The sequence below is a fragment of the Bombus bifarius genome, unplaced genomic scaffold, assembly GCF_011952205.1.
Source record: "Bombus bifarius isolate JDL3187 unplaced genomic scaffold, Bbif_JDL3187 scf7180000007968, whole genome shotgun sequence".
NCBI classification, from domain to species: domain Eukaryota; kingdom Metazoa; phylum Arthropoda; class Insecta; order Hymenoptera; family Apidae; genus Bombus; species Bombus bifarius.
In genome coordinates this window covers 1,398,628-1,426,296 of record NW_022884354.1, presented here as the reverse complement: position 1 = coordinate 1,426,296, position 27,669 = coordinate 1,398,628, and the positions used below count along the sequence as shown (strand labels likewise).

The window sequence follows — 27,669 nt, the reverse complement described above, 5'->3', positions numbered from 1 at the left end:
ACCGATAGTCGTGGCTACGATTGTAATTGTACCGTACCGTATCTATGAGAAATAAGATAAAGCCACACTCATCCGCTTATCCGCCTTCTCCTCTCACCCTCGCGTACTATCCGAATGTAGCTAATCTTGCGATGGATAACTTTGCACCGGTAAATGGAAAGTGACAGATCCCTTTTCCATTGTTCGTATTCGTTTTCTGGACGGTATACTTACGAAGGCAGTTCGACCCACAAGCACGGGTATTACGTATAACCGCAGCAAATTGGCCCAGTTCTACCAGAGGATTTGCTTAACGGTACCTTTCACGGCAGAAACTTTCCGCCGCAAATTTCTCGTTCTTTTTTTTTTTCGAGGAAACTGGAACGGAGTTTCTCGACCAAACGACACGGTCGCGGCTGTCCGACGCGGGAGAAAAAGAGCATCGCGCCGGTCATTATGATGTCGCCAAGAGACAAGGGGATGGCGAGGTCACTTTGAAACTTTTCCTGGACGAGTAAACAATTTATCAGACTGAAACTAAAACATAAAGGGAAAACGCACGGTGCTCGCGCGCCGTCTCGCAGCCTCGTGGAATTTTCACGCCGCGCGACCCTTATCGCTCCTCTAGACTTCTCGCCAGAAGTTACCGTGTCCGGGGACTTCAGTTCGACGAGTTTTATCTGACGGCCACTTGCGCGAACAGCGGCAGCAAGTTGTTGGAAGAGCGGCCAGAGAAGCGAGGAACAAGAAGTCGAAAACGAAACGCGGAAAAAGCCCTGTAGCCCGTGAGATCGCCAGAGATCGCTTCGAGACGTGTTGCCAGAAGCGACTTTGTGTTTTCTTTTTCTCTTTTTTATTCTCGCCGCTCGGGACTTTAAAATTCGACACGGATAACTTTGTAATCGAACTTTGTTCAAGGTATATGTAGTGGAATTACAGAAACTGCATAGAGCACATGGAACAAATAATATTGATTCGATATTTCGAGCGTCTTCCTTCTTTGTTAAGAAAAAATAATAATTTTAACACGTATAAAACCGTGTATTCAACGTCTATACCGCTCAACCGTGAAGAAATGCAATATTCGACAAAGAATTTTACCATTCTTGGTAACTTGACGCGATCTTTAACTTCAGCCATTGGTTCACATATCAAAGTCATGTCCAAAGACAGTAAATCTGTATTACTGACTTTCTGAACAATACTGCGCCTAATCAAAATGAAAATTGCACCTAATATATTACGCATAGTTGAACAGTATGGTTTCTTAAGTTACTAAACAAATTGCGTATAGAGAACGCGATATAATGAAAATAGAATTGAAAGGTGCAAACATAGGAATCAAATTGGCATTAAAACAAACACTTCTTTTTCCAATTTTAGTCGATAGAGTGGATAAAACCGTACATACGTACACTATATTGCACATTGATGGCACGTACAGTACATTGGTTGTTTGATACTTGAAACCGGTGCTGCGTGCAGGTTGAGTATTTTCCGGATTTGCCGGCTAAGCGGGCGCGTTTTCAACCGTGGTCGGTCAATAAGCGCGAAAAGGAATTATGTGGGGAATAAACGCGATCTCTCGACAGGGTGCGTCTCGCGCGTCGTCAGTCAAGATCAAAGCGCGAACAAACGGCGGACGATGCGTCGTGACGCGTGGACAACCGTCGTACTCCGCCGCTTAATTACGAATCCTTTTCGAACGAGGCCACTTCTGTGACTCGGCCCGACACGTCTGTCCTCCGTTCTCTCTTTTTCGTTCCTCGCCGGGTTTACCTCGCAGTACGTCGCGATTATACTTCGCTTTATTAAAGCGCACGCCGACGTAAACGAGCGTGGTAATTGCAAGCCTCGGCTCGTTTCGTTGTGTCGCCTTTCGCGTCCCGAGTTCTTGCAGCTTAAACGCTTTAAATTGACAAAAGCTGGTCCCCACGGCTTAGAACGGTTTCGCACTGTGTCTTGCCTTTCGGACAAGGCATCGTCCAGATTAGAACCGTGGAAACTTTCGTCGATGTATTTCTAACCTGTCGCTATTTTATTCGCAACCTGATGCCGTTTAACGCATTGGACTACTTGGAGTTGGTTTAACCATGGAGAAGCGCATGCGTGTAACGTACGCTGGTAGAAATTTCACGAAAATAACAGCCTCTCGGAACGTAAAGTGACCAAGTCCAAGTTTTATCAGTTTTCTTTATTTCATTGGTACCTGCGCGTTTGACGTACAATCCTCGAGGAACAAATTACGTACTTGAAACACTTTTCCGTACTCTTCGATTTATGAAATCGATTAACGTAGTTTCTGAACGGTACGATAGAGTTGTTAACTCTATTTCGTAGAGCGTCTTCTATTTAACAGAAGCAAGAATAAGGCCTCGAACCAAGACATCAAAAACCTTGATATATTTCGCGATCGCAACACGCATCGCACGCGACAACTTTCCAATAAATGCACCCGAGTGTCCGATACCGGCAAGCTTTATCGTCGCGAAAACTCGATAAAAACTTTATTTGTCACCGAAACGAATCTCGAAGCGAAATCGGGCAAACTCGTTCTCGTGAATCAATCGTTCCAATCGGTACCTGTTCGTTTTGGATGTCAGAGATCAAAGCGCTACTTGAAGATTTTCTCTGAACTTTGTAAACAGATTATGAGAAAACCTTCGCCTATTCGTTAAACTCTGGTCATCGTCATGCATATATTCTTTGAAAATTCCGAGGTTAATAACGCTATTAACTACTATTGACCCTCGTTCACCGGCGGTTGGATCATCGTTATCGCGAGCATCGAATACTTTGCATATTTTACCGCTATGCGATGATTAAACGTATTAAAAAATAATATAGTAAACGAAAGCAAAGACGATGAAATTTAGTCGCCGAGTCGGTCGGAGCGTCGAATTCTGTTTTTCAAAACTAACCGACTATTCCCGATAATATAGTAAACGTGATCTAATAGCAGACTCAAACACCGTTTTCAAGTACAGAACGTTATTACACTCGGCGGAAATTTAGCAGACAAACGCGACAAATTTTCACGGAATGGCGTGTGGAGCATGTCGGCACGATAGAGCAATCGGCGAGGTTCATTGTTCCACAATCCTGTTTCTCGGTAATTGCCTTAATCGGCCAGCATAATACGGGATTTACGATACGCAAACGGTATCGCGCGATCGACAGAAACGCAGCCTTATTGCCGTTTAGCACGTGTCGCCAGGCATCGGTCTACTTTTCCGCGCGTTTCCATTTCCCGCCCTTTTTCGACGCTCGACCGGAATTCAAGGGATCTCCGCCCCCGCGATCCGATCCAGGCCGAGTCGATGAATCGAAACTGCGCGTTCAGCCGTTTCGCACATGACAGCCCTGAATTTAAACGGGAACGTTGATTAGCACTCAAACAGGGAGACGCTGCGTTTCGAGAGGGATCGCTTTATGACCCATGCGCCAATTCATCGAGTCGTTTCGGCCGTATTTTTCGTTTCGCTCGATGCTTTCGAAGCAGTAAGATATCTGTGCGACATTTTGGTTACGATGACGAGGACGTTTCATTTTTTCAACGGCAAAATCGGTTCGCATTTTACTGTAAGGCAAAGTTACTAAGAGAAATTTGGATGCGTCTGCCGATAAGGGACATTTCCTGCAAAATCGTCTTAAACAGTACTCTAATACCATAAACACTTCTTTCTTTGCATACGTATCGCGATATTATAATCTGTATGAAAGTAAATACAGCGATCCATCGCACTGTGAGATTTCGAAGCGACCGCGAGTAGAAAGATACAAAAACGAATGAGTGGGTCACGGGAATATATGTATTTACATACTTCTATTGTGTGAAAAGCGGTGTAACGCGATCGCCTACTAATATTAAACACGCCACGAGCAATGAATTCAGTTTACTTTTGAAGCTTAAACTGCACTATATATGTACTCCGATATGAATTACGCGGTAGCTATTTACGGCGATATATTAGTTTAATAAATTGACAGCGATATAAGTATTCAATTAGTTGAACGTTCTAGTATAACGGTAGAATTATGGTGGCAGAATCCGATTTTTCCAATAAAGTATGAAAACGCATAAAAGATGAAAACGGATTCAAAATGAAAAGAGTAAATAACTTTTCAACGTGGGTTTTATTTATTATCGTATCCGGTTCTCGACCATCACCGATCTCTCTCTGTGTAATTTAACAATCATCAACCGATCAAAAATACCGTAACGAGCAGCCATCCCTGAAACCACCGCTGAATGGAAATTTATTCTGCAGTATCATCCAATACATTTATAAAAAAAAAAGGGGGAAAAAAGAAAATCAATTTAAACTGGTTTTTCCGGACTGAACTCGGGTCATTGACTATCTCTCTCTCTCTCTCTCTCTCTCTCTGCGACGCATTTCGCGAGATTCGTCCATTTTCTCGACTCAGCCCTTAAGTACAGGTAAGTTTTTGTAAATTTCCTATGCCAAATAGAAAGAAGATTTACAAAGCTAAATACAACGTCAAATAGAATCATCAATGAACTATTCTCATGTCTCGAATCAACGACAGTCATATTTAAAGGATCAATTAGAAACCTCTTCCACGTAATGTTCCTCCTAGTAGAGATTTCGTTTTTATTTTCACTGCATCTTAACGTTCGTTGTACATTCTTTCTTTTTTTTTTCAAATAGAAGCTACGCGAATATCTTCGGCTCCAACGACATTTGCACACACTATTGCGTAGCAAGGGTTAATGCTCGTGTCTTCGTTCACGCAATTTGGCAGACGCAGTACAAGTGAACAGGATTAAAGGAAAACGAAAACCTTCCGACACTACACGTCAGGAGTCATCGCGCCACTAGCTCTCGAAACAACGACTCGCTGAACCGAGTATTCCTGGTATATCCATTGTCGGTTCTATATTAGACGCTGAGGACAGCTTGCGCGACCTCGCAGATGGCACTGAACCTCTTATTGTTAGCTCGTAAAAATCTTTCCCTTTTGTTTCTAAAATTTCCCCCTTTGTTCTTGAAATATACATACTCGAAATCGTCTACTCGTCGTACAATGTGTATTTTCAAACACAGAACGGTGATCGGTAAGGACACTATTTCCACGTAAGAATTCGTTTTACGATTTAGGTAAAAAGTATGCGATTGAATTCACCGGCGAATCTTTACCAAACTTATTACCGTCGCTTTGAGAAAATATAGGAAAGAAAAACTAACGAATTCTCAATTTGTGACTTATAAAATTTCGCTAATGATATCGGTCCAATCGCGCAAGACAGATCTAATAACGTTATTTGCCCCGCGATTAGGCCGATCGTTTTACTCTACTGGATATATATCTGGCGGTCTGCCAACCTTCTAACGTCGAGTCACGAGAGAAACGCAGATGCAAATTTAGAGTCGATCAACCATCGACTTTCCTCGAGTATAGTCGAAGAAAAAGGTTTCGAGCGTGACTGAAAAACGTTACCACCCTTCTCAACGACCCTAATTCACGAAGGGGTCGAGGTCTTGCCCCGGCGAGAATTTTTTCGCGAAATTCCGCTCGTGCACCGCCGGGGATCTGGGTCAATGGGCGGCTGCAACTGCCATCTCCTAGTAGAGTCTAAAGGGTTACGGTAGTGGCGTCGTTTTCGGGCGAGCCGCACGCGGAAATAAAATCACGACGAGGCAGCGGGCGCAGCTGTAATCCGGCAACGGTACGAATTGCACGTTGCGATTGAAAGATATTTTCAGATGCGGGGAAAATTGTGAAGAAAATTGTGAAAATTGTCACCGAGGGAGCTTGGGCGATAGTTAACTGTAAGGACACGTACACCGGTCGCTCACGATTTTCTTCTTCTTCCTCCGCTTCCCCGCTCGTTCCGATACAGGAAAATATAACGAAAAACTCGCTTATCGCTCGTGTACGATACTACAAGGGTCATTGCGCGGAATATTCGAGAGGTAAGCTGGAACGTAATACAAGAGTTCTCATCGAGAAGTTTAGATCCTTTTTTTAAATCGTAGTTTAAGCACTTATTTCGAAGGACGCGCTACTATGTTGCTGGATGTTCGATACTATTATGAGATTTGTCAGAGTTTCGGCGATAATATGCACGATACACGAACACAATACCTTTGGTACGTAAGTGCAGTAGCATCACTCTCGGTGACCTGTACTTTTATTGCACCGCTAGCTGGTCTAAAGACACACTCATTCACCTAGGCTGCCAGACAGTCTCACGATTCTAAATAGGTAGAGTTGCAGAAATAATTTCACATACAGTTCCGTCACACGGTCGATTCTCTTCTGTCGTTCGAACATTAACGATATAGACTTCCATTGTAACAAACATTTTCCTATTCTTTGTATAAATACGATAAAATGATCCGACAGAATCAATCTGAATTGGAAATCCTTTTAAGCGGAGAGGAGAGATCCAAACATGACCGAATTTGTCTCCGGGCAGAAACGGGCATTCGTGACGCTAGAAAACGTATCTCACCCTCATTTCGAAAGCTGACACCGACAAAGGGAGAGAGAACGAGGAAAGCGAATAGAGTACGAAGAAGAGAGAGAAGGAAAACAACGAGGTTTACATGGAGAGGGAGGGAGGTCGCAGAAATTCCCGGTTGCCTGGTCGCGAGAGAAGCCGTATCTCTTCGGTATCTCTGAAATGCGATGGTGTTTCGCGCGTAGTTTTCCACACATACACACATACACGGGTTCATACAGCGGAAGTTGAACGTTAGCCGGAACTACGAGTTCCTCTTTCTACCTCTAACAACTATTTGCTCTCCAGGTGACCTTAATCTAGGAAATGGTCACTAAGAGGTGTTCTCTGTGCGAGAGTAAGCAAAGCGAAACGCGAACAAACGACTGGAGAGACAGAGGATAACAGCGGTCACGCGACAGGACGAAGAAGTCAGACAGAGGGGCACAGCAAAAGGAAATAGAAAACGAACGGAGAAGGAGCGGATGAAAAGGGATCGCGAATAGCACAAGACACGGAAACGTTGCATGGAGGTGCGTGGAGCACGCGCGCGTTCCGTTAATGTACTTTATCAGAGAGGAGGCACGCGTTGCGCGAGCTTTTCCGAAATAAGGTCGTGTAAATTCAGCAGCAGGTCCGTCCCCCTCGGTAATTCCGAGAAAGGGCGCCACTTTGCATTAAGGCTGCGCCACCGTTGTCTTGCGAATCGGTTATGAAACGGTTATGCGTCCGCCGGATTCTACTTAGCTTCGCGTACGCGACAGCGAATTAAAATGTAGCTCGCTTTTACACGTTTCGAAATTTTCGTTCGCGGATCTGCGTCGATCTTCCACGTTCTAGAAATCTTGCATTTGGGACAGAAGTTGCCGATAAGTCGTTGAAATTTTCCTCTACAAACAAAAAGGAAAGAAGAGCGTTACAACAGACGGAGGAAACAGCACGTAACGAAATTCCACGCACAACAGATTCGCTCGATATTTGCACGAGCATTCTAACAACGACAAAACTGACGACGAACGAATGGTTCTAGAAGGCAAACTTTGGCTTGTCATTCTTTTAACAGTCGCCACTTGGTTGCGCGAATATTTATTGCGCGGTAAGAGGTCGTCGCCTAGAGTTAACGCAACAGGAAACGGGGAGACGTCCATTATTCCGAGAACTTGGCTCGACGGTCGTCGTCCTTTTGCCTCGCATAATTTAAAAACGAGACTAACTGGGTCGTCATCCAACAGGTTCTCGATCTTCGTTCCAAGTATCCCGGTCGGACGGTTGCGAAACGTTCAACGACGCCGGGATGGTTAAACGCCTAGAATTCGAGCGAGATGAGAACGACGACTGCTTCGTCGAAACGAGGATAGCCGGGGTCCACGGGGAAACTCGGTCAACGACTTAACCAGATTTACCCGGGAAACTTTCAGAAAATTGACGAAGGACGCGGGACGTCGGCGACGACGTCCTCGTCGTCGTCGTCGCCATCGCTGTTGCCGCTGTTCAGGACAAAACATCTTCCAACGGAGTTTTCTTACCTCCTTGTCGGGAGCTGAAGGCACCGGTGCTTCCAGCGATGATTAGAAGCAGCAGCGGGCTTAATAAAGCTCTCGAGGAAGGCAGCATCTTTCCTGTACTCCTACCGGCGCCTGCGCGACACAGGGTCCTTTAACCGGCTTCCCTCATCACAGCCTCCCTGGAAAAAGAGAAAAGATAGGGGAAGATGAATGATAAGAAATTGTCGGCGAGAATTGGTAGGACGACTCGTTGCGTCGTTTAAGCCGATCCCATGTATATCTACTGAAAAATCAAACAATAACGATGTAAAGATTTCGCCAAGAGTTAAGACAGAGAGATAATTCGATGTACCGATAAACGATATTAAGATGACAATCGCATATGTAATTGCAAATTAGATTAGATATTCCTGATTACGGTTACTACTGGAGTAGATTAAATGATAAATATTTGATACTCTCTAACTCATGGTCATAATCATGGTTCTAAAACCATTACCTCTTGATTTTGTTACGAAGCATCGAGCGAAATGCATGTCGGATGGTTCTAAAAGCTGCGATTTCGAAAATGAGATCCTATTTTATTCAAACACCGGTCGATACCATCGACGAATTTATCAAGCTTCTGTGTGTTGATTAAATCTTAAATTGAATAAAATAGAACGCCAATATCGTTCTCGGTTTAATTTCATTTCCAAATAAAAGATGCTATCTTTAGTTTATTTCGCACGCGTTCTTATTTCGCTGCGCAACCAATCCAAACTATTTTACTCTAATGGGATTGTAATTGTTCTTCGATCGAACCCACAATGACAACTATGTATCTACAGGTACATCATAGCCATTTGCCTGCTAATGGAAGCGAGTTATCGAAACAAATTTCAGTGCATTATGCGCCGTGCTTTCTCGACGCCGACAAAGCGAAAGTTAACCCTTCGTGCCGTTCGTCAATTGCAATTATCCGCGCTGCAAGGTGATTACCCGTGTAATTCTTTTTCAGCCGGCGATATCCTACGGGCGAGACGGCCAGCTCTTTTTCTTCGCTTTTCGCGCCGATCCGCCGAGTTAATGAGGCCGGAACATTTAATCCGGCGTTCATTAAGGCATCAAAATTTGTTATCTCGGTCGCGCTGCAGAATAAAGCATCCCGCTTTTACCTGCGTATCGTTGGAAGATCCCGGCAATCGTCGCCAATAAATGGCCAACGAACGCGACCAATGTACCACCTCTCGTTTCTTCATGAATCGTTTCGTCTCTTTGAACGCGGACCATTCGTACCACAGATCTACCTCACGTGTTATCTGTCATAGAACTTCCGGTCTCCCCAACACAGCCCGAAAAAAAATTAAAGGATATGTCATTTAGAAGTTAAGGGTTTCTTTCGTCTAAATCACTACAACCAACTCCAATTAACGATTCCTATGATACGGCGATATAGTACAGCGACGATAAATCGATCACGTTGAAGTTGGAAATGGTGCGATAATAAAATATAAAGTTCCTACGATCTGACATAAAAATTCACGCTTCGCTCGAGCATTCGCCGTTCATTCTCTTTCCCTTCGGCACCGAATGTTAACTCTTGCTAGACGACCGATTCGCCACGCGGTGATTTGCATATTAATTAAATAGCAATTAACTCGGAATATTCGTTGGTTGTTTGTTATATTTCGACGACGAGTAATCGTCTGTCGCAATTTCTCCGTTATTATCGTCATTCGAATTAAAATATAATAAAGTTCTGTTTCGATCAACGATTGCGATCGTTTATTTCGCGTAATGAACATTACTCCATAAATTACGTAGCATTTCACGCAAATTTCAATGGCAAATCGTTCTCGCAATCCTCAATACCATTTCTCGTGATTCCCCACGACGACGATACTCTGCAGATTTTTCACCAGTTACCTTTCCCTTGTATTCGTCACGGCCTCGACCTGCCTCGATCTTGGTCGGGGATCGGGTATTTTTAACTCATCATTAGGGGTCATTAAGCTCCAGCAACGGGGAGAAACGTCGACAGTGACCCTCCGAGCCAATTGCGGCTTCGTCGCTGTTAAAATTAAAATGTCGACCATAACGACGCCGGTTACGAAGGAAGGAAGCTTGCGTGCGTGTCTGTTACTAAAAGACCGCGTAAAAAGGAAATTCGTAAATATCAAAAGCATAAGTGCGTGAAACCGACAATAGGAATAAATGTTACGTACTTACGGTCAAATTTATTCTATTAGTCGGACATTAGATATCGATAAAAGTAGATGATAATAATACAATAGAACGATAATGATGTAATAATAAAAAAAAACATCATAATAGCGATTGTATAGCGTCTGTACGATGAGCTGAAACGAAGGAAGGAAGCGACGCAGCAGACAACGCGATGTCGTGCTACGAACGATGTATTATCAGAAGAATCAGCTGCTTCGAATAATTCCGATTCATCATAGTAGCGATAGTATCGAAGATTTAGAAACCTCTCCGATGGAATTTTGCAATTTTCTATTTAATCTTTTAGCACGACGAATGAAGGGGTTTTACACTCACGTTGTACCGTAACTCCGCACTAAACAACGCTCGAAACTTCCTCGTGTAAAACTCATTCATACAAATATAACGGGCAATTGTTTGAAAAAGGAGAAGAAAACGGTCCACGATTACCTGACCCTAATTTCGCGAGCCACTCGTCGTCCCTCCATCGACGAACGTTGTACGCGCCTGGAGAAACCAGGTCCATCGTAATCTCGAGAGTCCACGAGACAGATCAAGCGTCGTCGGGCGTCGGTGTTTGCTCCAACTTATTTATTTTTCCGCGGAAGACAGAGCTTGGCCGGGAAGCGTAGCTCGCTCGACACTGCAGAAAGCGGAAAGAGAAGAAGAGAGTTGGCCCCGAGGGCGCGTTGGATTTCCATTATGCTAAACCGCAAATGGAGTCCTGCGATCGAGTGTCTCTCTGTGCCACCCCTGGAGGCGCACAAAGCCGCTGGAATAAGGCTCCTAAGGTGTAATGTTACCGAGAAATTAAATTCTCTCGTTCTCTGCGACCGCCTTCACCACCGGACTCACCCCATCGTCCGATTCCTGCCTCTCTTTTTCCTTGCCTCTTGCTACAGGCTGTTTCACGGGCCGTCCAGGGATTCCTCGAGCCAAAACACTGTTTTTCCAACCAGCCCTTCCTCTGTTTCCTCTCGCTCGTTGTTACGACCATTCGCGGAAAGGCGCGGTCGCGAGGAAAACGCGTCAGCGAGAGGCGTAAATTCTCGCTACGATTCTGATAATCGACGCCGCGAATTAGTCGTTCCCCTGTTTCGATTAAGATAGGTAGCGGTAGTTCAAACGAGTTTAACACTGAATTGACAGGGTCAACGTAAACTTGTATATTTAACGATATTTAATATTGCCACGAAAACGTCACAAATGATTTAACACGACGAGTACAATTAGTTTGTTGCAATAATGCGACCCGACTTTATCGTATCTCTCGATGTATTCGTTAGACTAAGCGACTTTAATTTTATTCGTCGGAATCTGTCGACGCGTTCCGTTCGAATCCACAAATGATACTGATTGTCCCTTCGATTTTTTCTTCTGTCTTCTCTGGGAGACGACCCCACCACGCTCGGGTCACGCCACCGTTCGCGCCTATGATCACGTATGCCAGCTTCTTTGTGTAGATAAAATAACGGACCGAAGGCGAATCGACGTTTCTAGAACTCGCTGCTTGACGACAACTTATTTTTCCGATCGAACTGATTCTTCCCTTCGTTGCCCATCGATATCCCCACTAGCGTGCGTTCATTAGATGTGCCGCCGCGGCTGGCGCGTGTATGCTCTTCCGAGAAATTCGGCGGAAGGAGCGTGAAGATATCGATGACAGATCGACAGTACGTCGTGTTGCGCTTTAACGGCGTAGCGCTTTGTATCACGGAGCCGTTGGAAAGTTCCATGGTCCGTGTCGCCACACGGATAAGACGTGCCACACAAAACTGGCAGAAACGTTCGATCGATTGTAATGGATTATCAATCTCACATGCATTTTCGATTCTACATTAATTATTAGATGGCCACAGCTACTGATCGTGTCACGTGATAAAGTGGAGCAAGCGCATATGGTAAAATTTCGTTCATATGAATCTGTCAAGCGACAAGAGTAGTGCATATAGGAAGAATTTACCGTTTTTTCCCTACTACCTATCATTTTTTTCATATGATACATAGATCGCGGATTTTTATGAAAATTTACATTTTCATGCAAGCAAGCGAAGATATGGAATCTGAATAGAGATTCGCCTCGTTCTTTGGATATCATTACGAGTATCTTACTTGGAAAATGTTGCGTATGTCGGTAGATCATGTGCGATCTACACGTATTGCACACGTAAATTTTCCGTAAGTGCATAAACATTCGCAGGGTAACAATAGTAGTTGACGTTCAGATAAATGATAAATGAACCCAGTTATTAAGAATTCATTTAATAGGATATATAAAGAGTGAAATTTTGCTTAAAAAAAATTAACTTCTTATAAACGCGAGTCCCCCTAGCCTTCTTCCCAATTATAGCGTAATATCTAAGAGCGATAGAGAGCACATTCGAGGGTGGAAAATCATCTTGGAAAAATTTCTTTCCGTAAACTACCTAACAGCGAACCTGCAAACAGTACCAGTCTTATTGAACGAGCTGTACGTTGCTCTCTTCCTCCGGCTTTCTTGTCACGGCACAAATGAACCCGCAGCACCGTGTCGCCGGCGTGCGCCGCTATCTGCACACGTATGCGAACAAAAGGATTCGCCTGACATTTGAGCTTTTTGCCGAGGAGCACGTCCTCGACGATGATTTTCTCAGGTTTTCTTCGCGTGAGCCAGGCCTTCCAGTCGTCACGGTGAATTACGGTGAAGAGCTCCTGGTGAATTTTGATCGCAGCCAAAGACGCTCGAGACCTCGCTGCTCCCTTGGCGACGCTCGTCTCGCCGGAAACGATTTCTCCGTCGAATCATCCGTCGTCGATCGACCAAAAGTAGAGCGTCTAGGTTTCCCTCGCGACACGGACCTTGGCTGCGAGTGACAAACGCGTTTCAAAGCTCGGGCGGTCTCGAAATTCACAGCAGCTTTTCGTCTCTTTGTTCCGCGCGATTCTACGAAGACTGGACGTGAAACGGTGAAAGGTCGACGAGGTGGCGACCGTGGACAAACTAACCGCGCACTTTTATCCAGGCGTCGGCCCTATCGCGGACAGTCTCGAAGAAGGTTTTCGAACTTCTCCGGTGCGAAATGCAGCGGAAATGCGAGATACCAGTCGAGACGCGGACCAACACATCGATTCGAACCATGATTCTAGCACAGTTCTTCCAAAACTTTACAAACTATAAATATTGAATCTCTATTAGCAACTGAAAACTTTGCGCGCAAGTTAATTTTACCGACTATCAAATGGAAAATCTATGAACGCTTCTTTCCTCCAGTTAGGACGAGATATAATTAATTTTTCCCTTTAAGTCTGATTTTCGAGTCTTTGCTCCTTTTTTTGTTATTGCTTTTACTTTCTAGTGGAACAAAAAGAGAAAAGAATAAACGTTGCATCCCCATTTTTTTCTTTTTTTGGGGGGGGGGATGATATCTTTATAAGATCTGTGTAAAATTTTTGAAATATATAGTATATGTCACAATAGTCAGTCCATTGTCAGTTTTCGTAATACGGTGTTCTACGTGTAGTATTATAAAAATTTCATTATATCTTTTCGAGTCATGAAAGCGTGTCGGCGCGGTGTACAAGTTACAATTTAATGAACCACGAAGTGGAAAAAATGGTGCTTATAAGCATCGAAGTACTTGATTAAAATCAAATTCTCGAGACGTTAACTTACACCGCTACGATCTTCACCCATCGCGTGAGAATCTCTACACCGTAACACAATAGCATCGCATTGCTGACAATACGACATAGAAAATGGTAATTTTCTTGGCAAAATGTATCAATCCGGTATTTGCATCGGCGAAAGACGGCGAACGGACGTCTCAATTAAGGTATTATTCCGAGGGCCAAGGAATCAAAGACGAAGCTCGCGGAATTGTAAGGCGATCCCGTTTGGCGAGAGAGGAACGGTTGATGGAGGTCGAACAAAGAAAATTCTCGAATAACTTTGGAAATCCGTGGAGTTCGAAGCGTCGCCACGGAACGCCGGACTCATTACCATCCATCGTATTTCAACAGAGATTTTTTCCCCGTCGTCGACGTTTCCGTGCCGTGAACGAACGGCGAAAATTAAGGTACGCCTTTCATCGCAATACTGCGAACGCGGCACGAACGAGATTAGAGCGGCCTCGGGGCGTATCTCGTCTTTCGAATTAGCGCGAAACTCATCTCGCTTGTATCTGTCGGAAACGAGAGGAACGACCAACCAGCGAAAGGGAAGAACGAATCGTTGGGGCGAATGGGGCCCAACCGCGAACGTGAATTATTAAAAGTTTCCTGTTTTTCGTTATCACGAGATCTCTTATCGGTCCAAAGTCTAGAGGAATGAATAGAGTTCGCATATTCCGTTGGATTTTCTTTCAATCAGTTGTTATGGCGAATTTAGATTCTACACTTTAGACGTGAATTACGGATTCATCGGTAGTGAAAGGCGTTGATGACGAATCTTCATTTTGTATAGAACAAGCGAATAACTGTTTAAGATTCTTCTGCAACGACTAAATCTATTAGCTCAATTCTAAGAGTCGCACAATAGCGAACTAGCGATATTTTAAAAACTACCGAGGTGAATTCGACTAGTGTAAATATTCAAACTTTCATCTTTCACATCCTTTCATATTCGCTATGGATAAACAATCAGCGATGCATATCCAAAGTACAAGGTATATAATTCGCTTTAAGCTGAATAATCCGCAACAGAACAGTGTATAGTGTTTGATGCGTCTTCTACAGCGTACCGTTAAAAGGTTTTCCCCGACTGAGCTATGCCCTTTTCCGCACCATTCCTCCCTATTAGTAGCGCAGGCCAGAAAAATATATTTCCGTGTCTTTAATACGTCGAATTTCACAACGCATCGACACTCTCCAACATATTCTCATTCTCCAAATCGTACTATTTTATGGTAATAAAATTTTCATCCATTAAGTAGAAATTTTCATGAAAAAAGGAAACGATTATTCCAATCCGGGGACAGCAACGCGCGAAACAGATGGAAAGAGAAGCGGCAAAAGGTGGAAGAGCATCGAACAATGCCGTTTAATTTCCGAAAAAATGTCCGCGCCATGCAAGTTATGAGCGGCCCATCCTATCCTGGGTGACGGAGAATTTATCAAACGAGATTGTCGAGTCGAAACTCTACGCGTATTCTGCTCGCAAGAAGGTGAAAAGAGGGGGAAGGGAAAGAAGGGGATGGTGGAAAATAGAGACGAAGGTGATCGTAGAGAAGGGACAACGAGAACGAGGAACGCTCGGCCGCAAACAATGGAATTCTACTTGGTGAAAAATTTTCCAGCGTGTCGCTGCTCGGTGATCCTGTCAAATTACACACCCGACCCGTTGCCCTGCATCCCCCGCCCCATCCATGGTTCCCGGTGTTCCCGTCATATTTCGTAATATCGCGGAATCTCGAGGTGGGCCAGTCGCCGAGCTGGCAGGATACCGGTGGCTCGGTAAATCGTTTTCGAATGGAAAGGAAAACTGGTTACACCGTGGAAGGAGTGGGAAATGGAAGACGCTCCTCTAGCCAGGCCAAGTGAAATGTAATGTCGAATGGCGGAGCGAAGTAGGAAATAGAGCGGGTGGCCTCGAACAGCACGGAGAACACCGTAGAAAAATCATGAGTTACGGATTGCGAAAACAGCCGGACAGATGGACACAACGAGTTCCGATGTTCCAGGTTGACGTTTAACATGTTTTCTATCGATGTCTATTCTGTCTACATTACAACTTAAATGCTCTGTTGTTATATATTATTATATATTTTAATTTCTTTCTTAGAAGAAGTCTTTCTTACTCTTTCTTACTCTATTCGTCATTCCGTTCCGCTTCTATACCATTTCGTATCGTTACTCGGAATATTTCTGATCGTTGACTATAATTCGTCAACCGAACAGATTCTATTTGACTTTATTTTTACGAATTATCTTATTTCACATTATCTTATGAAACGATCTGACTGTAACTGACGTGATTGATATACAGAAGGGGAACAAATTCCAGACAGTTATAACAGAAGTATATTGGATTAATAAATATGTTGTGAGACAGCACAGGAAACGAAACACGATTTGTAGTAGATATTTTGTTGCAATCCGTCATGGTAACGAAACACGATACGCGTCAACGAAATTTCGCAACTAGCATTAAATTAGATTATACCCTAATATTTATCAGATTATTTTATTAGATTATGTGTAGACCAATAATAAAAACCGATAACAGACTAAGAAACGGCGAATACAAGAATCAAACCATTGATTATGCTTCAAGCTTCTTAAGACATTACGAAAACTAAGCGAATAAATTGCGATTACAGTCTCGATCGAAGCCAGCGGAATAAGAAGGAGCAGCAATTGTAAAAGCCGTAGATATGAAGTTGCTCCGGCATCGATTTCTCGTCGGGAAGGAGAGAACACGGTTCTCGGAAGGTTCGGTAAGAAGCGGAAGACGAGAAGCAAAAAGCTGATGTAAGAAAGAGCATGTTGGAAGAGGAACGCCTGGCTGAGGAACAATGCGGCCACACTACGGGGGAGTGAACATTTCTACGGATTCGCGGCTAGGAACACACGTCGAAGAGACTTCTTTTGTTCCGACTGGCAAACGTACCGGGGGCCCAGAGATCGGCCATTTGCCAAACGAGATCGAAGATTTGCGCCGTTCCGCTGGTTCGTCGGTTATTATCGTCAACGCGTACAGATGACGACGGAGGAAAAAGGATAACGAAACGAGGCGCCAGTGGTTTCCTCGACGTGGACGATCTTTCCTTTTGCACGAGGAAACCCGAAACCAAGAAAATGTATATCAGGAACAAGGCAACAGCGGCATCTTCTTGCTGGTTAACTGCCAGTCAATGTACAACAAGTAGAGTTTCTACGCATTTGTGCGAGAGTTAGCACAGAATGGACATAACGTATGAAAATATAATAAATATCAAAATATCAAACATCAAATTTCTTTCTTCTATTTGGACGCTTACTCACTCGATACATTGATTCTTATCGATTCGCACAAAACGTGACACTCAGCTTTCTTTATCAAAGGAACAATTGCTCTCGATACGAATGACTAACGATATCGTTTTTGAGTTAACCAGCGAGTGGATCGTCATGCATGTACTTAACGAGTACAGAGTAAAATTGGAAACCGTATCGAGTCGACGACTCGCCAATTCGTTTAATCGCGAATGCGCGAGTAAAGACGAAATCAGCGAAGATCCGATGCTCGTCGGGACGTGCATAGATCGAATTTCCATGGAGACGCTAGCCTGGAAAAGCGTTCCGTCGTAGTCCCTGATATCTGCCACCAATTATCGCATCCCTCGCTCTCGGTAGCAATTAACATACCTCTTTGTTGTCTTTCCCAAAATTACCGGAATTCGAGGAGGACGACGAAGATGGTAGGGGAGCAACGCGACAGAGGAACAACGAAGCCGAATTTACGACAATTTGCCACACGCATCGAGAGTCAAACTCCCTTCAACGCTTTCCGTGACTCCAGCATCCGCCCCCCTTAAGATTCCTCGAATTGAATCGACGCGGTAACCGGTGTAACGCCAACAATATCATCCCCTCGCTCGTCCCAGCCGCATCCTCCTTCTCTCATCTTCGTCATCGTCTTCCTAGTCGTCGTCGTCGTCGTCGTCGTCGTCGTCGTCGTCTTCGTTCTCGTCATCGTCGTAGTCGTCGTCGTACTCGTCGTCGTAGTCGTCGTCGTGGCTTACACAATTCCGTGTGCCGCGTGGAGCCAATTACAACGTAAGAAACGTTAACTTAGTTTGTCAAGCAGTTAACACGGGAGAGCTCCTTCCAGGGACGAGGGTGCTTGCGCGCCGATAGCGCCGCCACCAGCTGAAGAGATAACTAGTTTGAGCCCGAGCCAACCCTGTTCCATCTCCTATGTGTTGTTCGCCATCCACGCAGCGACCCTACGCTACCCCCTTTTACTTCGTTGCCCCTTCTTTCGTTCAAACATACAATCGTCGATCTATAAAATATTTAGGCTGATTATTAATTTTACGAATGACCTTTCTATTTAGAATTTAAGGGACCCTTCCGTTGCAACCGGTCGTATTATCATGTTTGACTGTAGTTACGAAAGAAGCAATTAAGCTAAAGTAATTTTATCGATTGAAAATAACACGGTTTTCGACAATTCGTTTCGACCTGTTTGTTATCCGAATCGTCTCTTCGATATCTAGCTTAGGAAGATAGAAGAGACGTCCGTATACGCTTGCGTAGCCACGAAGCCGAGTCCGCGTAGCTGCGTTCGAGGAGTCGACGGAGTGCTTCGGCAGCCTGAAATTCCAGGACCGACTGTTCAGGTTCCAACAGTTCGGCGCGAAACCGAGCCCCGCCGCACGCGTATCTCGGATATTTGAGTGCGTGTGTGTGCCACGGCAGTTAGGAATTCCGCATGCACGAACGTCGAGGAAAGAGAGGAGGGGGCCGAGAGGAGCCGATTATTGCTCGTCAAGTTCGAGATCGAGTGCAGTAACCGGGACTAGGCAAGACGTTTAGGATCATTATTTATCCTCGTGCGGAATAATTTCGCGGCGCTACGGCCTGCCTCCCGTCCGACGCGAGTTCGTTGACCTATCGGAATTCCTGACATCTGCCGTCAACGGGCATTTTCATTAGCGCTGTTAATTAAAGGAGACGCGAGCACCGTCTCTTGTCCCCGGCAGCGAATATTTTCGCGCTGGCCGGCCCATTAAAGCGGGCTCGCGTTCTCCGGCAAAAATTCAATACGCGCGGTATTTCCACGCGTTTATAAATTTCTCATTATTTCCGATTCGTCTTCCGTTCGAACGACGTCGATGAAAATATCGCCCGCCGAAACAAGAAGGGTTAACAGTAACACGGTTAAAATATATTAATGCAAATTTTCATTATACCATTATAACAACGCCGTGTCTCATCGATGATGCAACAGCCAAAAGATATCTAGTCGCTCGGTTGGCGACACGCCAATAAAACCCTCGTAAACTGTAAGCTGCGGAAATGAGGCACGCGAATTGCTAATAGACTACGACTACCAACTACGATTTTGCAACATTCTTTTCTATCCGTCTCCAAACCGACCAATCTTCCATTCTCGATTAATATCGTCGCCTTTGAGAATCGTTAAAATCACGTTGGTAATGGCGAATCGGCGAATATACCTTCGGTACGGTCGGTGCAGCTATTCGAAAAAGAATCCAAGTTGAATTTGAATCGATGAAGCTTCAAGCAGCGAGAGAAACGAGAAGGCGAGGGCAATTCCACGCGGCAGCCAATTACGTTTCAAGGAATTGCGTTCTGCCGCGAGTTACGAGCTCTCGGTGGCGCGTCGACGGGTGTGGGGCTCCGGGAGGAGGTAAGACGTGGCTCGAGCGACGGAAGGATCTTGGTCGCAAACTTATTCGAGTTATAACAGTTGCGAGCCACCTTGGGCATCGTAGCTTGGGACTCGAGGCGCGGCACAGGGTACCCGGCTCGTGACACGGGAGTTGCCTTAAAGTGCGCAGGGACTACGAAACACCGAGCGAGTTTCCCCGGTGTCGTGTTACGCCGACATACCTCCGACGTATCACCTTTTGAGCACGCACCTGCACTAACTAGTGAATCTGCTTTCAATTAGCTATGCCGGTGATATGGGTTACGCCGCCGTGCCGCGCGGTGCCGCGCCGGCCCACGTCGAGGGTCGTAATGCCCTCACTTCCTAATGAACTGCAGCCTGTTTCCTCTAGTCGTTCGCTGTTTTACGCGTCTCCTGAGTTTCGACTGACGCTGTTCAAACATTCATCGAATTAAAAGCGAATTGCTTCGCCGATTACGATTCTCGCGTACCGGTTTATACTTCCATTTCCAACTATTCGTTTCCATTGCGACATTAATACTGCACAAAGTGAGAAAACGACTAGGCAAAGGAATATCATTTTGATCGATTATCTTTGATAAGTAAAAGTTCCCCCCCCCCCTTTTATAAGGAAACAATGGATGCGTAACATTTTTAGTTTCACATTATTTTATCGCACTATGTATGATCGTAATAACAGAAATAGAGTAAAATGGTTCATACGTAATTCGATAGAATAATATAAAAAAGAAAATATCGTGCATCTATTATTTGCTCATAAAATGAAAGAAGCTTTTGGGACAACCTAATAGAAACTACTACGTGTTCTGTATCGGATGGATAACGGCGCTATCGAGAGAGCATTATCCGCAGATGTTTTTGCAAGAACTTTTTTTTGGCAATTACGTCGGCGATCTCGGATGAGTCAGCTCGTACTGGATATTATGGCGAAACAGTGGTCCAAACAGCGTGTAGAAGAGAATAAAAATGTTGCGCAAGAGGAGACCTACCTCGTTGACTTATTTTAACAAGATTCGATACAATCGTAAAAATAGTGACGGAGTATTGGCTAGAGGTTTCACATCTACGAACAAAGTTGATTCTGCTTGCGCTGTCATGTTAACTATCTTCTCGCCTTTACATAATGCACGTTTCAAACGCGAATGAATCCTTTCAACCGAACAATGCTTCTGAAAGAGTACCTAGGAGATTGATCATGCGACGTGTCAATGACTTCTAGCTGTTCGATTGCCTTGAAATTGACAAAAATGTGATCCGGCGCATTCCGTACATTTGATGATTCGGAACACGCGTCCGTTGAAACCGTAAACTTAATCGTTACAGTCGATTAATCGATACTCCATCGATAAACGAAGAAAACGCTTCGAAAGAAGAAGGTGGAGAAACGAGAAACAGCTTCGAGAAAGAGCAAAGTAATGACAGTAATTTTCTAAGAAAATACCGGGAAACCGCGGCAGAGTATGATACACGCGTGCAAATACTTTTTTATCGATGCATTTATATTCATAGCCCGTGAGGTTTCTTGTAGTCTGGAAGGAGGAATGGGGGGAGGGGAAGGGCGATAGCGGAGATGAGAGACAGTGAAACAAAAGCAAGTCTCGAAGAGAAGAGAGGGAGGGGGAGGGGGAGAGGGAGAGGGAGAGAGTGAGAGAAAGGATAGACGCAGAGCTAACAAGTCGAAGTAGCGAAGGGTGGTCAGGGGTTGGTGGCGGCGGTGGCGATGGTGGAAGGAGACGAACCAAGTCGTGCTAAGCAACTTAGATTAGTTGAATCGACTGGCCTCTGCTGGCGAACCGCCAGGCCAAATTGTCAAGAGAATTGCTCTCCAGTCTTGCCGCTACACCGCGCGCCGCCATTCCTCACCATCGTTTTCTTCCCCCTTTTCTGCCGATGTGCTCTCTCGTGCGCGGTAAAACAAAACGAATAACCGTGAAAGCCCGTCGTTCGCGCACACCCCGAAGAAATTCGACCAAATATCCTGTCGCTGTTCCCCGATAAATACAATTTCTACATATTTTTGTCAATTTCTATCTTATCTGTACGAAGAATCACTTCAAACTGCCATTACACTGCACTTTTATATCCCCGGTCACTTTGATTCGCAAACTCGATACCGAATACGCGAACGAATAAATTTGAAACGGCAACGAAATCGATCGGCTAATCCGATTAGATCCTCGGCGAATTCCGCGATTCGAAAAGTTGGATACAATAAACGATCAAAACGGTCCCTGGCGTGTCCTGGATCTACGGTAAAAATAATTGTTCCAAGGACGCTCCACGTTGACCAAGTCGAGTGTACGTGCTACTGCACGTCGGGGGCGGTTTTATCTCGATCCTTTATTTCCTCTACGCGGCCGATCGAACCTGTATAGCTGCTGGCACGCGGTCTCGTTTTATTGGATTCCGTGCAAGGGCGGCGCCGTTTTTCCAGGTTACCGGCCGATGGAGAAGCAGTCGCGTCCTCATCTATCATCTGCCTGCACCGGCGCCGAAGTCATTTAACAAACGTCTCCGTCAGATTCCATATTGCGGGCTACGCGCGGCGGCCGTTTTCCTTCTTTTCCAACCGTTCGATCGTTCGAACCGCCTTTCTGTCCCTTTCCTCCACCGCCCTAGTCTCTCTCATCGAATCCCGGCTGTCGCGGATTTTCATTCTCTCTTGTGACTTTCCGCCAGTTACGTGCGTGGAAAAGACGATGCCCGGCCATGACTGCGTAATTTCGTACGTCCCAACGATTCCCTCGCGGTTTCACCTCATCCGTTCGACCAGGTATAGCGCGGATTTTGTTAAGTACAGATTCCCATAAATCGCCATGCATTTACGTATTTTCGTTTATTCTAACAAGACGACAGCACAAATAATAGTAGATTCTAAGATTAAAAGGACAATGTTCGCAACTTTTCATTTTTCTCTACATTTCAATTTATGGAATCGATCGATGTGGCTTTCCAACAACTTATTTAACAATTTATTATTACTCTTACTACTTTGTTATTATCGTCCACGTAGCATGTAACACGGAGTAAAAATCGAACATCGATTTAACAAGTCGCGTCTCTGCTTCTAATCAAATGTTTTCCAGAAATTAGCGTCCAACGTTTCGCCTCTAATTTTCCAAGATCTCCATTTCCTACCTCTTACGTAATACCTTTCCTTCGTCCCTTGTCCGTGCTACAATCGTTCATCCGTAGGAGAAAAAATGGCAAGGGCACGAACTTCCCAGTAACAAACAGCAAGGGACTGCTGTAATTTCCCGCGGCCCGATATCTTTATTACCCGACTGGGGATAAATCAACGGTTATCGCGGTCGGCGAGGCGACATTTACACCAAAAATCAAGATGGAAACTCTTCTGGAGGATAGGCAACGCGAGAATTACTCCAGCCTGATAAATGCCCGGCCGGCGGCGAGTGATCGATAACAAAAACTACTCGACAAGCTGTTAATCCGAAGGACAATTGTCGTATCTCGTGGCGCTAACAAATCACGACCTCTCTCCTTTTGTCCGTTCTTCGCCAACAACGACAACGTAGATATTGTACGGCGATCGTGTCACGGCACGAAGCTCTCGGCGAAAGCGAATTGCGGCTTTGTCGCGAAACTCAAATCCTTACAATAATTGGGAGAAACGGAGTTTGGCGTTGGCTCGCTCGAAACTCCGCGCTGCCTTCGTTCGCCGAACGTACACACTTCAGAAATTGTGCCACTCTAATCCGACGTGAAACCAATGCGAACACATACGTACGTACACCATCCTTCTACGTACAGCACCGCGTCTCTGGCTCCTCCACGAGTATGCGATTTTTTGAACGAAATTCACCAAGCTCAGTCGCCGTAGCGATATTCATTTTCCGACTGTTAAATTTGGAGACGAGCAGGGAAACGCGACCCTTCGCGTTTGACGCATTTGCAAATCCCATTAACGTCCTCGAAAAGGAAAAGGGATCGCGGAAGCTTCTCCTTATCTCCGGCGAGTCTGTCCCGTTGTCAATTACCCGGATCTTGTAACGACCGACAGACAGAGCGGGGAGTTTACGTCGCAATTGGAATCGCGTTTCCAGCGGGCACACAAATTTTCCGAAGGAGCAGCAGAAGCACCCTTGTCAACGCGGGAAATTGAATCTCCTCGCAGAAATCACGTTCGAGAGAAAATATGTATAAAAGAAGAGCGAACGGCGGCCGTCCCGCTAAAAATGTCCGAAATCTATCTTGTCGGCGAGCCATCCTGCAGCGATATTAAACATGATTTAGCACGCACCAGTGGATCCTGCTATTCAACCCTCTATCGAAACCCGTTTCCATTGACACCTCGACTTTATCAAGGCGCAACTGTTACCCCCAGTCATATTTTCCGACCGTTTATCACCCAACTCGCTGAAACTCTACGTTGTATCGTTTTTCCAGAGGATCGAACGATGATACGAGAGAACGTTTCGTCCGGAGAACTGCGAAGGAGGCCCGTTCTCGTAGCAAATGGCTAAACGTTCATTCCCACGATCCATTCCCAGCAACCTATCCCCGTTTCCGCTGGCTTTCTCTCAGCGAGTCATCGACAAATGCATTGGCGCCGTGGTTTCGACCAGTTGCCAGGAGGAAACTGATACGAAACGTCCAAGACCGATGGACGCTGTCTCGAACCGGTTTATCGCCGCTCGAAATCCTTATCTGTCCGGAGGGTAATCTCGGGGAATCCCTTTTGCGCGTTGTTATCTCGTTTCGAGACCGCAGCATGTTCTGCAAGGGGACGAAGAACGAACGGATGCGACGCCAACGAAAACGACGCCACCGCAACTTTTTAACCGTGCTCGATAAATCTGCTTGCTTTCCTCCGTCCATCTCTTACTTCCATCTCTATCTCTGCCCGATCCCCTCGTCCTTCGTGTACACGCCTCGATTCTTTCTCTTCTCGCGAGATCTCCTGTTTCGTTATTGTTTCTCTCTTCTTCGGTGTTCTCCAGAGGCGACCGGTAGTCCCCTTCCTCTTGGCATTGTCTCGGCAACGCCGGTCAAGGGTTTGCGCTATCGATTGGCACGGAAATTCAATAAGCCATGATGAACTACGATGAACCACGTCTAAATAAAGAGCCCGTGGACGGCGCGTCCAATCCCAGTGTCCGAGGACACCGAGCGAACGCCGTTGCTGGCTGATTTATTTCCAATTTCTTGTTATTCCTAAGCTGTTGAAATTAAGATCGAAAGATCGATGATATATTGGAAGAGTTATAAACGATGGGATCGTTTATACGTAAAACGAACGATAGTAACAAACGTATTGTTTGTCGCTCAGAAAAGCGATCTTTTAGATAGTGAAAAAGCAAGAATCCTTTAATTCTTTTATCTTTTGTCACGCGATGCTACGTGATTTTATATCCAGTATTCTCTTACGTATATAATCGAACTAATACCGTTTACTTTCGGCGAAACTTTGCAAGCGTCTAATCCGAACTGGAGTGTTTTTTCAAATAATCGATTCGTAGGAACCGAATAGTATTCTCAAATTGAAATTTAGCCGCGACTATCCGGAGGGTCCGTTACGCGGGACATTAACACGACTTTCCCGCAAACAAGAAAAATCTTTCCTCGAAGGAAGACTCGTCACGGCGTCTTTGTTTTCGTTTTAAGCGTCACCGAAAAGACTTATTAAATTATTTTAGCCGCCACTCTGTTTCGCCTGCGGCTTTTTCCGACGACTCGCTTTCGCGCCTTACTTCCCGCTTATTCGATCTTTCTTGTTTCATCCTTTTGCGTCGCAACCGTCGCGTCCGCTGTCCCACAAACCAGATTCGCTTCTTCCCTCTGTCCGCCTAGCCCTGCGCCTCGCCGTTTTCACCGGTGCTCCTGCCCCTCTGCTTTCTTCGTTCTATAATGATCCCGGGTACCGTTAAATTCTATTTCGACTTTATTTCCTGTGAAATAAAATGGGCCGACATTATACGCTTCTTCCGGCTGTCGCGGATTTTCACGTTCTCAACGTTATTCGCTGTTATTCGCCGCGTTTCTTCCTTCGCCGATACATTCCCCTTTTTCATTCATCCAGTTTCAAGGAATCTGTCTGTTACAAAGAAACCTTACCGGTTAGTTACCATTTCCTTGCATCCTGTTCGCGATAGAAATGCTCGATTTAGACGGTTAAGTTAAGCGATTAAAGAACACGAATTTACGACAGGAAACGGGAGTCGTTTGCGCCGAGCTTCCTCGTAGTTTTTTTCCCTAGCGGCTGACGGCCAAATCTGCGCAGTAAAACGCAGACGTAGATCGTGCAATTTCCACGCGAACTGGCCGCGATAGAAACCGCCCGCCCTGCTCGAAATCACATTTCAACGATCCGCGACTACGGAATCGATATTTCCATCTGAAATTAAGGGATGTTCGATGGATGGGCCGATTCGCACGGCCTGATGAAAATACTTTCGATGCATTCGAAAGCTCCGCCCATATGAGGTGGTGATTTTCCAATGGCCGAAATATTCGCGAAAGTAGCCACTTGGCGAATATTCCCTGTAAATCGACGAATCGCGCGGCATCGCGATCTGCAAAGTCAGATTTGTTGCCATAGGGGTAAGCTGATTTCGCTGTTTGGATGCCGAGCGAGTTCTCGCTCCATCTTTCTATTCTACCCGCTCCCCATCCTTTTTTTTTCTTTTTTTTTCTTTTTTTCCTTTTTTTTTTCGTAGCGACCGAAGCCGCGTATCTTGCTACGCTCGATCCAGTTGCTCGTATTTCGAACGGATTGGAATACAGTGACAGGTTTGCGAATTACGATCGCAACCATTCGACGCGTGCGAGATTCAGTTTCGACCGACCCTTGTAGCAAACCCGCCTCGATCGTTACACGTTTACACGCTCGCGGATCCCTCGAAGAAAGGGGGACTCGAAATTAATGGATCCTTTATGGCTACTCGATGATACCTCGATGCCCTCTTAATGCGGTCGTTTATCTTTCGTCACGATTGTTCTCGTGTACAACCGACGATTAAAGAGGCCGTACGTATTACGACGGAGGGAAACTCTCTGTGGAAATACGACCGAAGAATTGAAATGGCAAGATTGTTGCGCCTTTTGTCAGGGAAGAAGATCCTCGGAGTAAGTTGCATTTCTCATCGAGCGAATTTATCATTGTAAAAGAAAAAGGGACAAAGGAGAGAGAAAGAGGAGAGAGAGAGAGAGAGAGAGAGAGAGAATATTTCTGTATGCGATTGAAAGTAAATCGAATCATCGTGCAACGGCGCAGGACGGTTTTTTGCATAATTCATGTCGCGAGAGAAAAATCTTATTGTGGTTCGGAATGGGTGTAGTACTTGGCGCGGTCGGGAGTTTTTCTTTTAAATTATTCAGCGTCAGGTGGCGAGTATTGCGAAACAATCCTTTTATAAAAGTCATTTGCGAGACTGTATCCAACAAACAAAGAACCTCTCAAGCTGTACAGTTCGTTGGTTTTGACGTATTTCCGCCGAGTTTTCTCGAACGAACGTGTCTTCGGATTGTTGCGTCGCTTTCGAGCGAACGTTTCAATACGATTTACCGAGCGCGTCGAGCACCCGCCCTTCCCAATCCCTATTTCCATAAATAATGATAAATTAAAAGATACAATGCGCGTGGCCAAACAGTGCCGACGTGGATTGCGATTGAACGTATTGAACGAGCCCCCTTTATTATAATCGTTCGTTTCTCGAAAAAGTATTTAAATGCTGTTCATCGCGGTTCCCGTTGTAAGCCGCTACGTAAATTTATCGAATCCATTGTATCGGAAAAATTGTTATGTTCGAAAGCCAGATTTCTGAAAGCTTTAACATTATTGTACCGGCGGAACATTTTAATTACGTAAAACGTTTCCCAATTGTTCCTATAGCTGCATACCTACGAACGTATTATGCTACCGACCGTATTAACGAAATTCAACGTAACATGGAAGAGGGTACCGGGAATTATCAGACAATTACATAGCAACCAATATACATATATGTATATGCGTAGTACGTCGGTTTAAAAACCGTTGGATAATAATAAATTGTGATCGGCGTAGTTTTTAATTGCAGAGCGAATAGCGTCGGCCGAGAGAGTCTGTGTTCTTCGACTAGCTCGGTCGAACGTCTCGTGCCTCTTTCTTCCGGCGATTCTGACCCGTGGCCCGCAATTCCACAGCTGACGTTTAATTAAGTGGACGGGGC

General features: G+C 45.2%; 1 protein-coding gene and 1 pseudogene across 4 annotated transcripts in view; one reads left to right on the top strand and one right to left on the bottom strand.

Annotated features, from left to right (window-relative positions):
- LOC117210589 overlaps positions 1 to 27,669 on the bottom strand; it is a 258,899-nt gene that overhangs the window by 115,054 nt on the left and 116,176 nt on the right. For all 4 annotated transcript variants that reach the window (XM_033453749.1, XM_033453757.1, XM_033453765.1 and 1 more), the window contains one exon: positions 7,975 to 8,132. In XM_033453749.1, the coding sequence (XP_033309640.1) occupies positions 7,975 to 8,062 (88 nt within the window). In that variant the 5' untranslated portion in view covers positions 8,063 to 8,132. The remainder of the gene's footprint in view (positions 1 to 7,974; positions 8,133 to 27,669) is intronic.
- LOC117210607 overlaps positions 16,445 to 27,669 on the top strand; it is a 43,075-nt pseudogene continuing 31,850 nt past the window's right edge.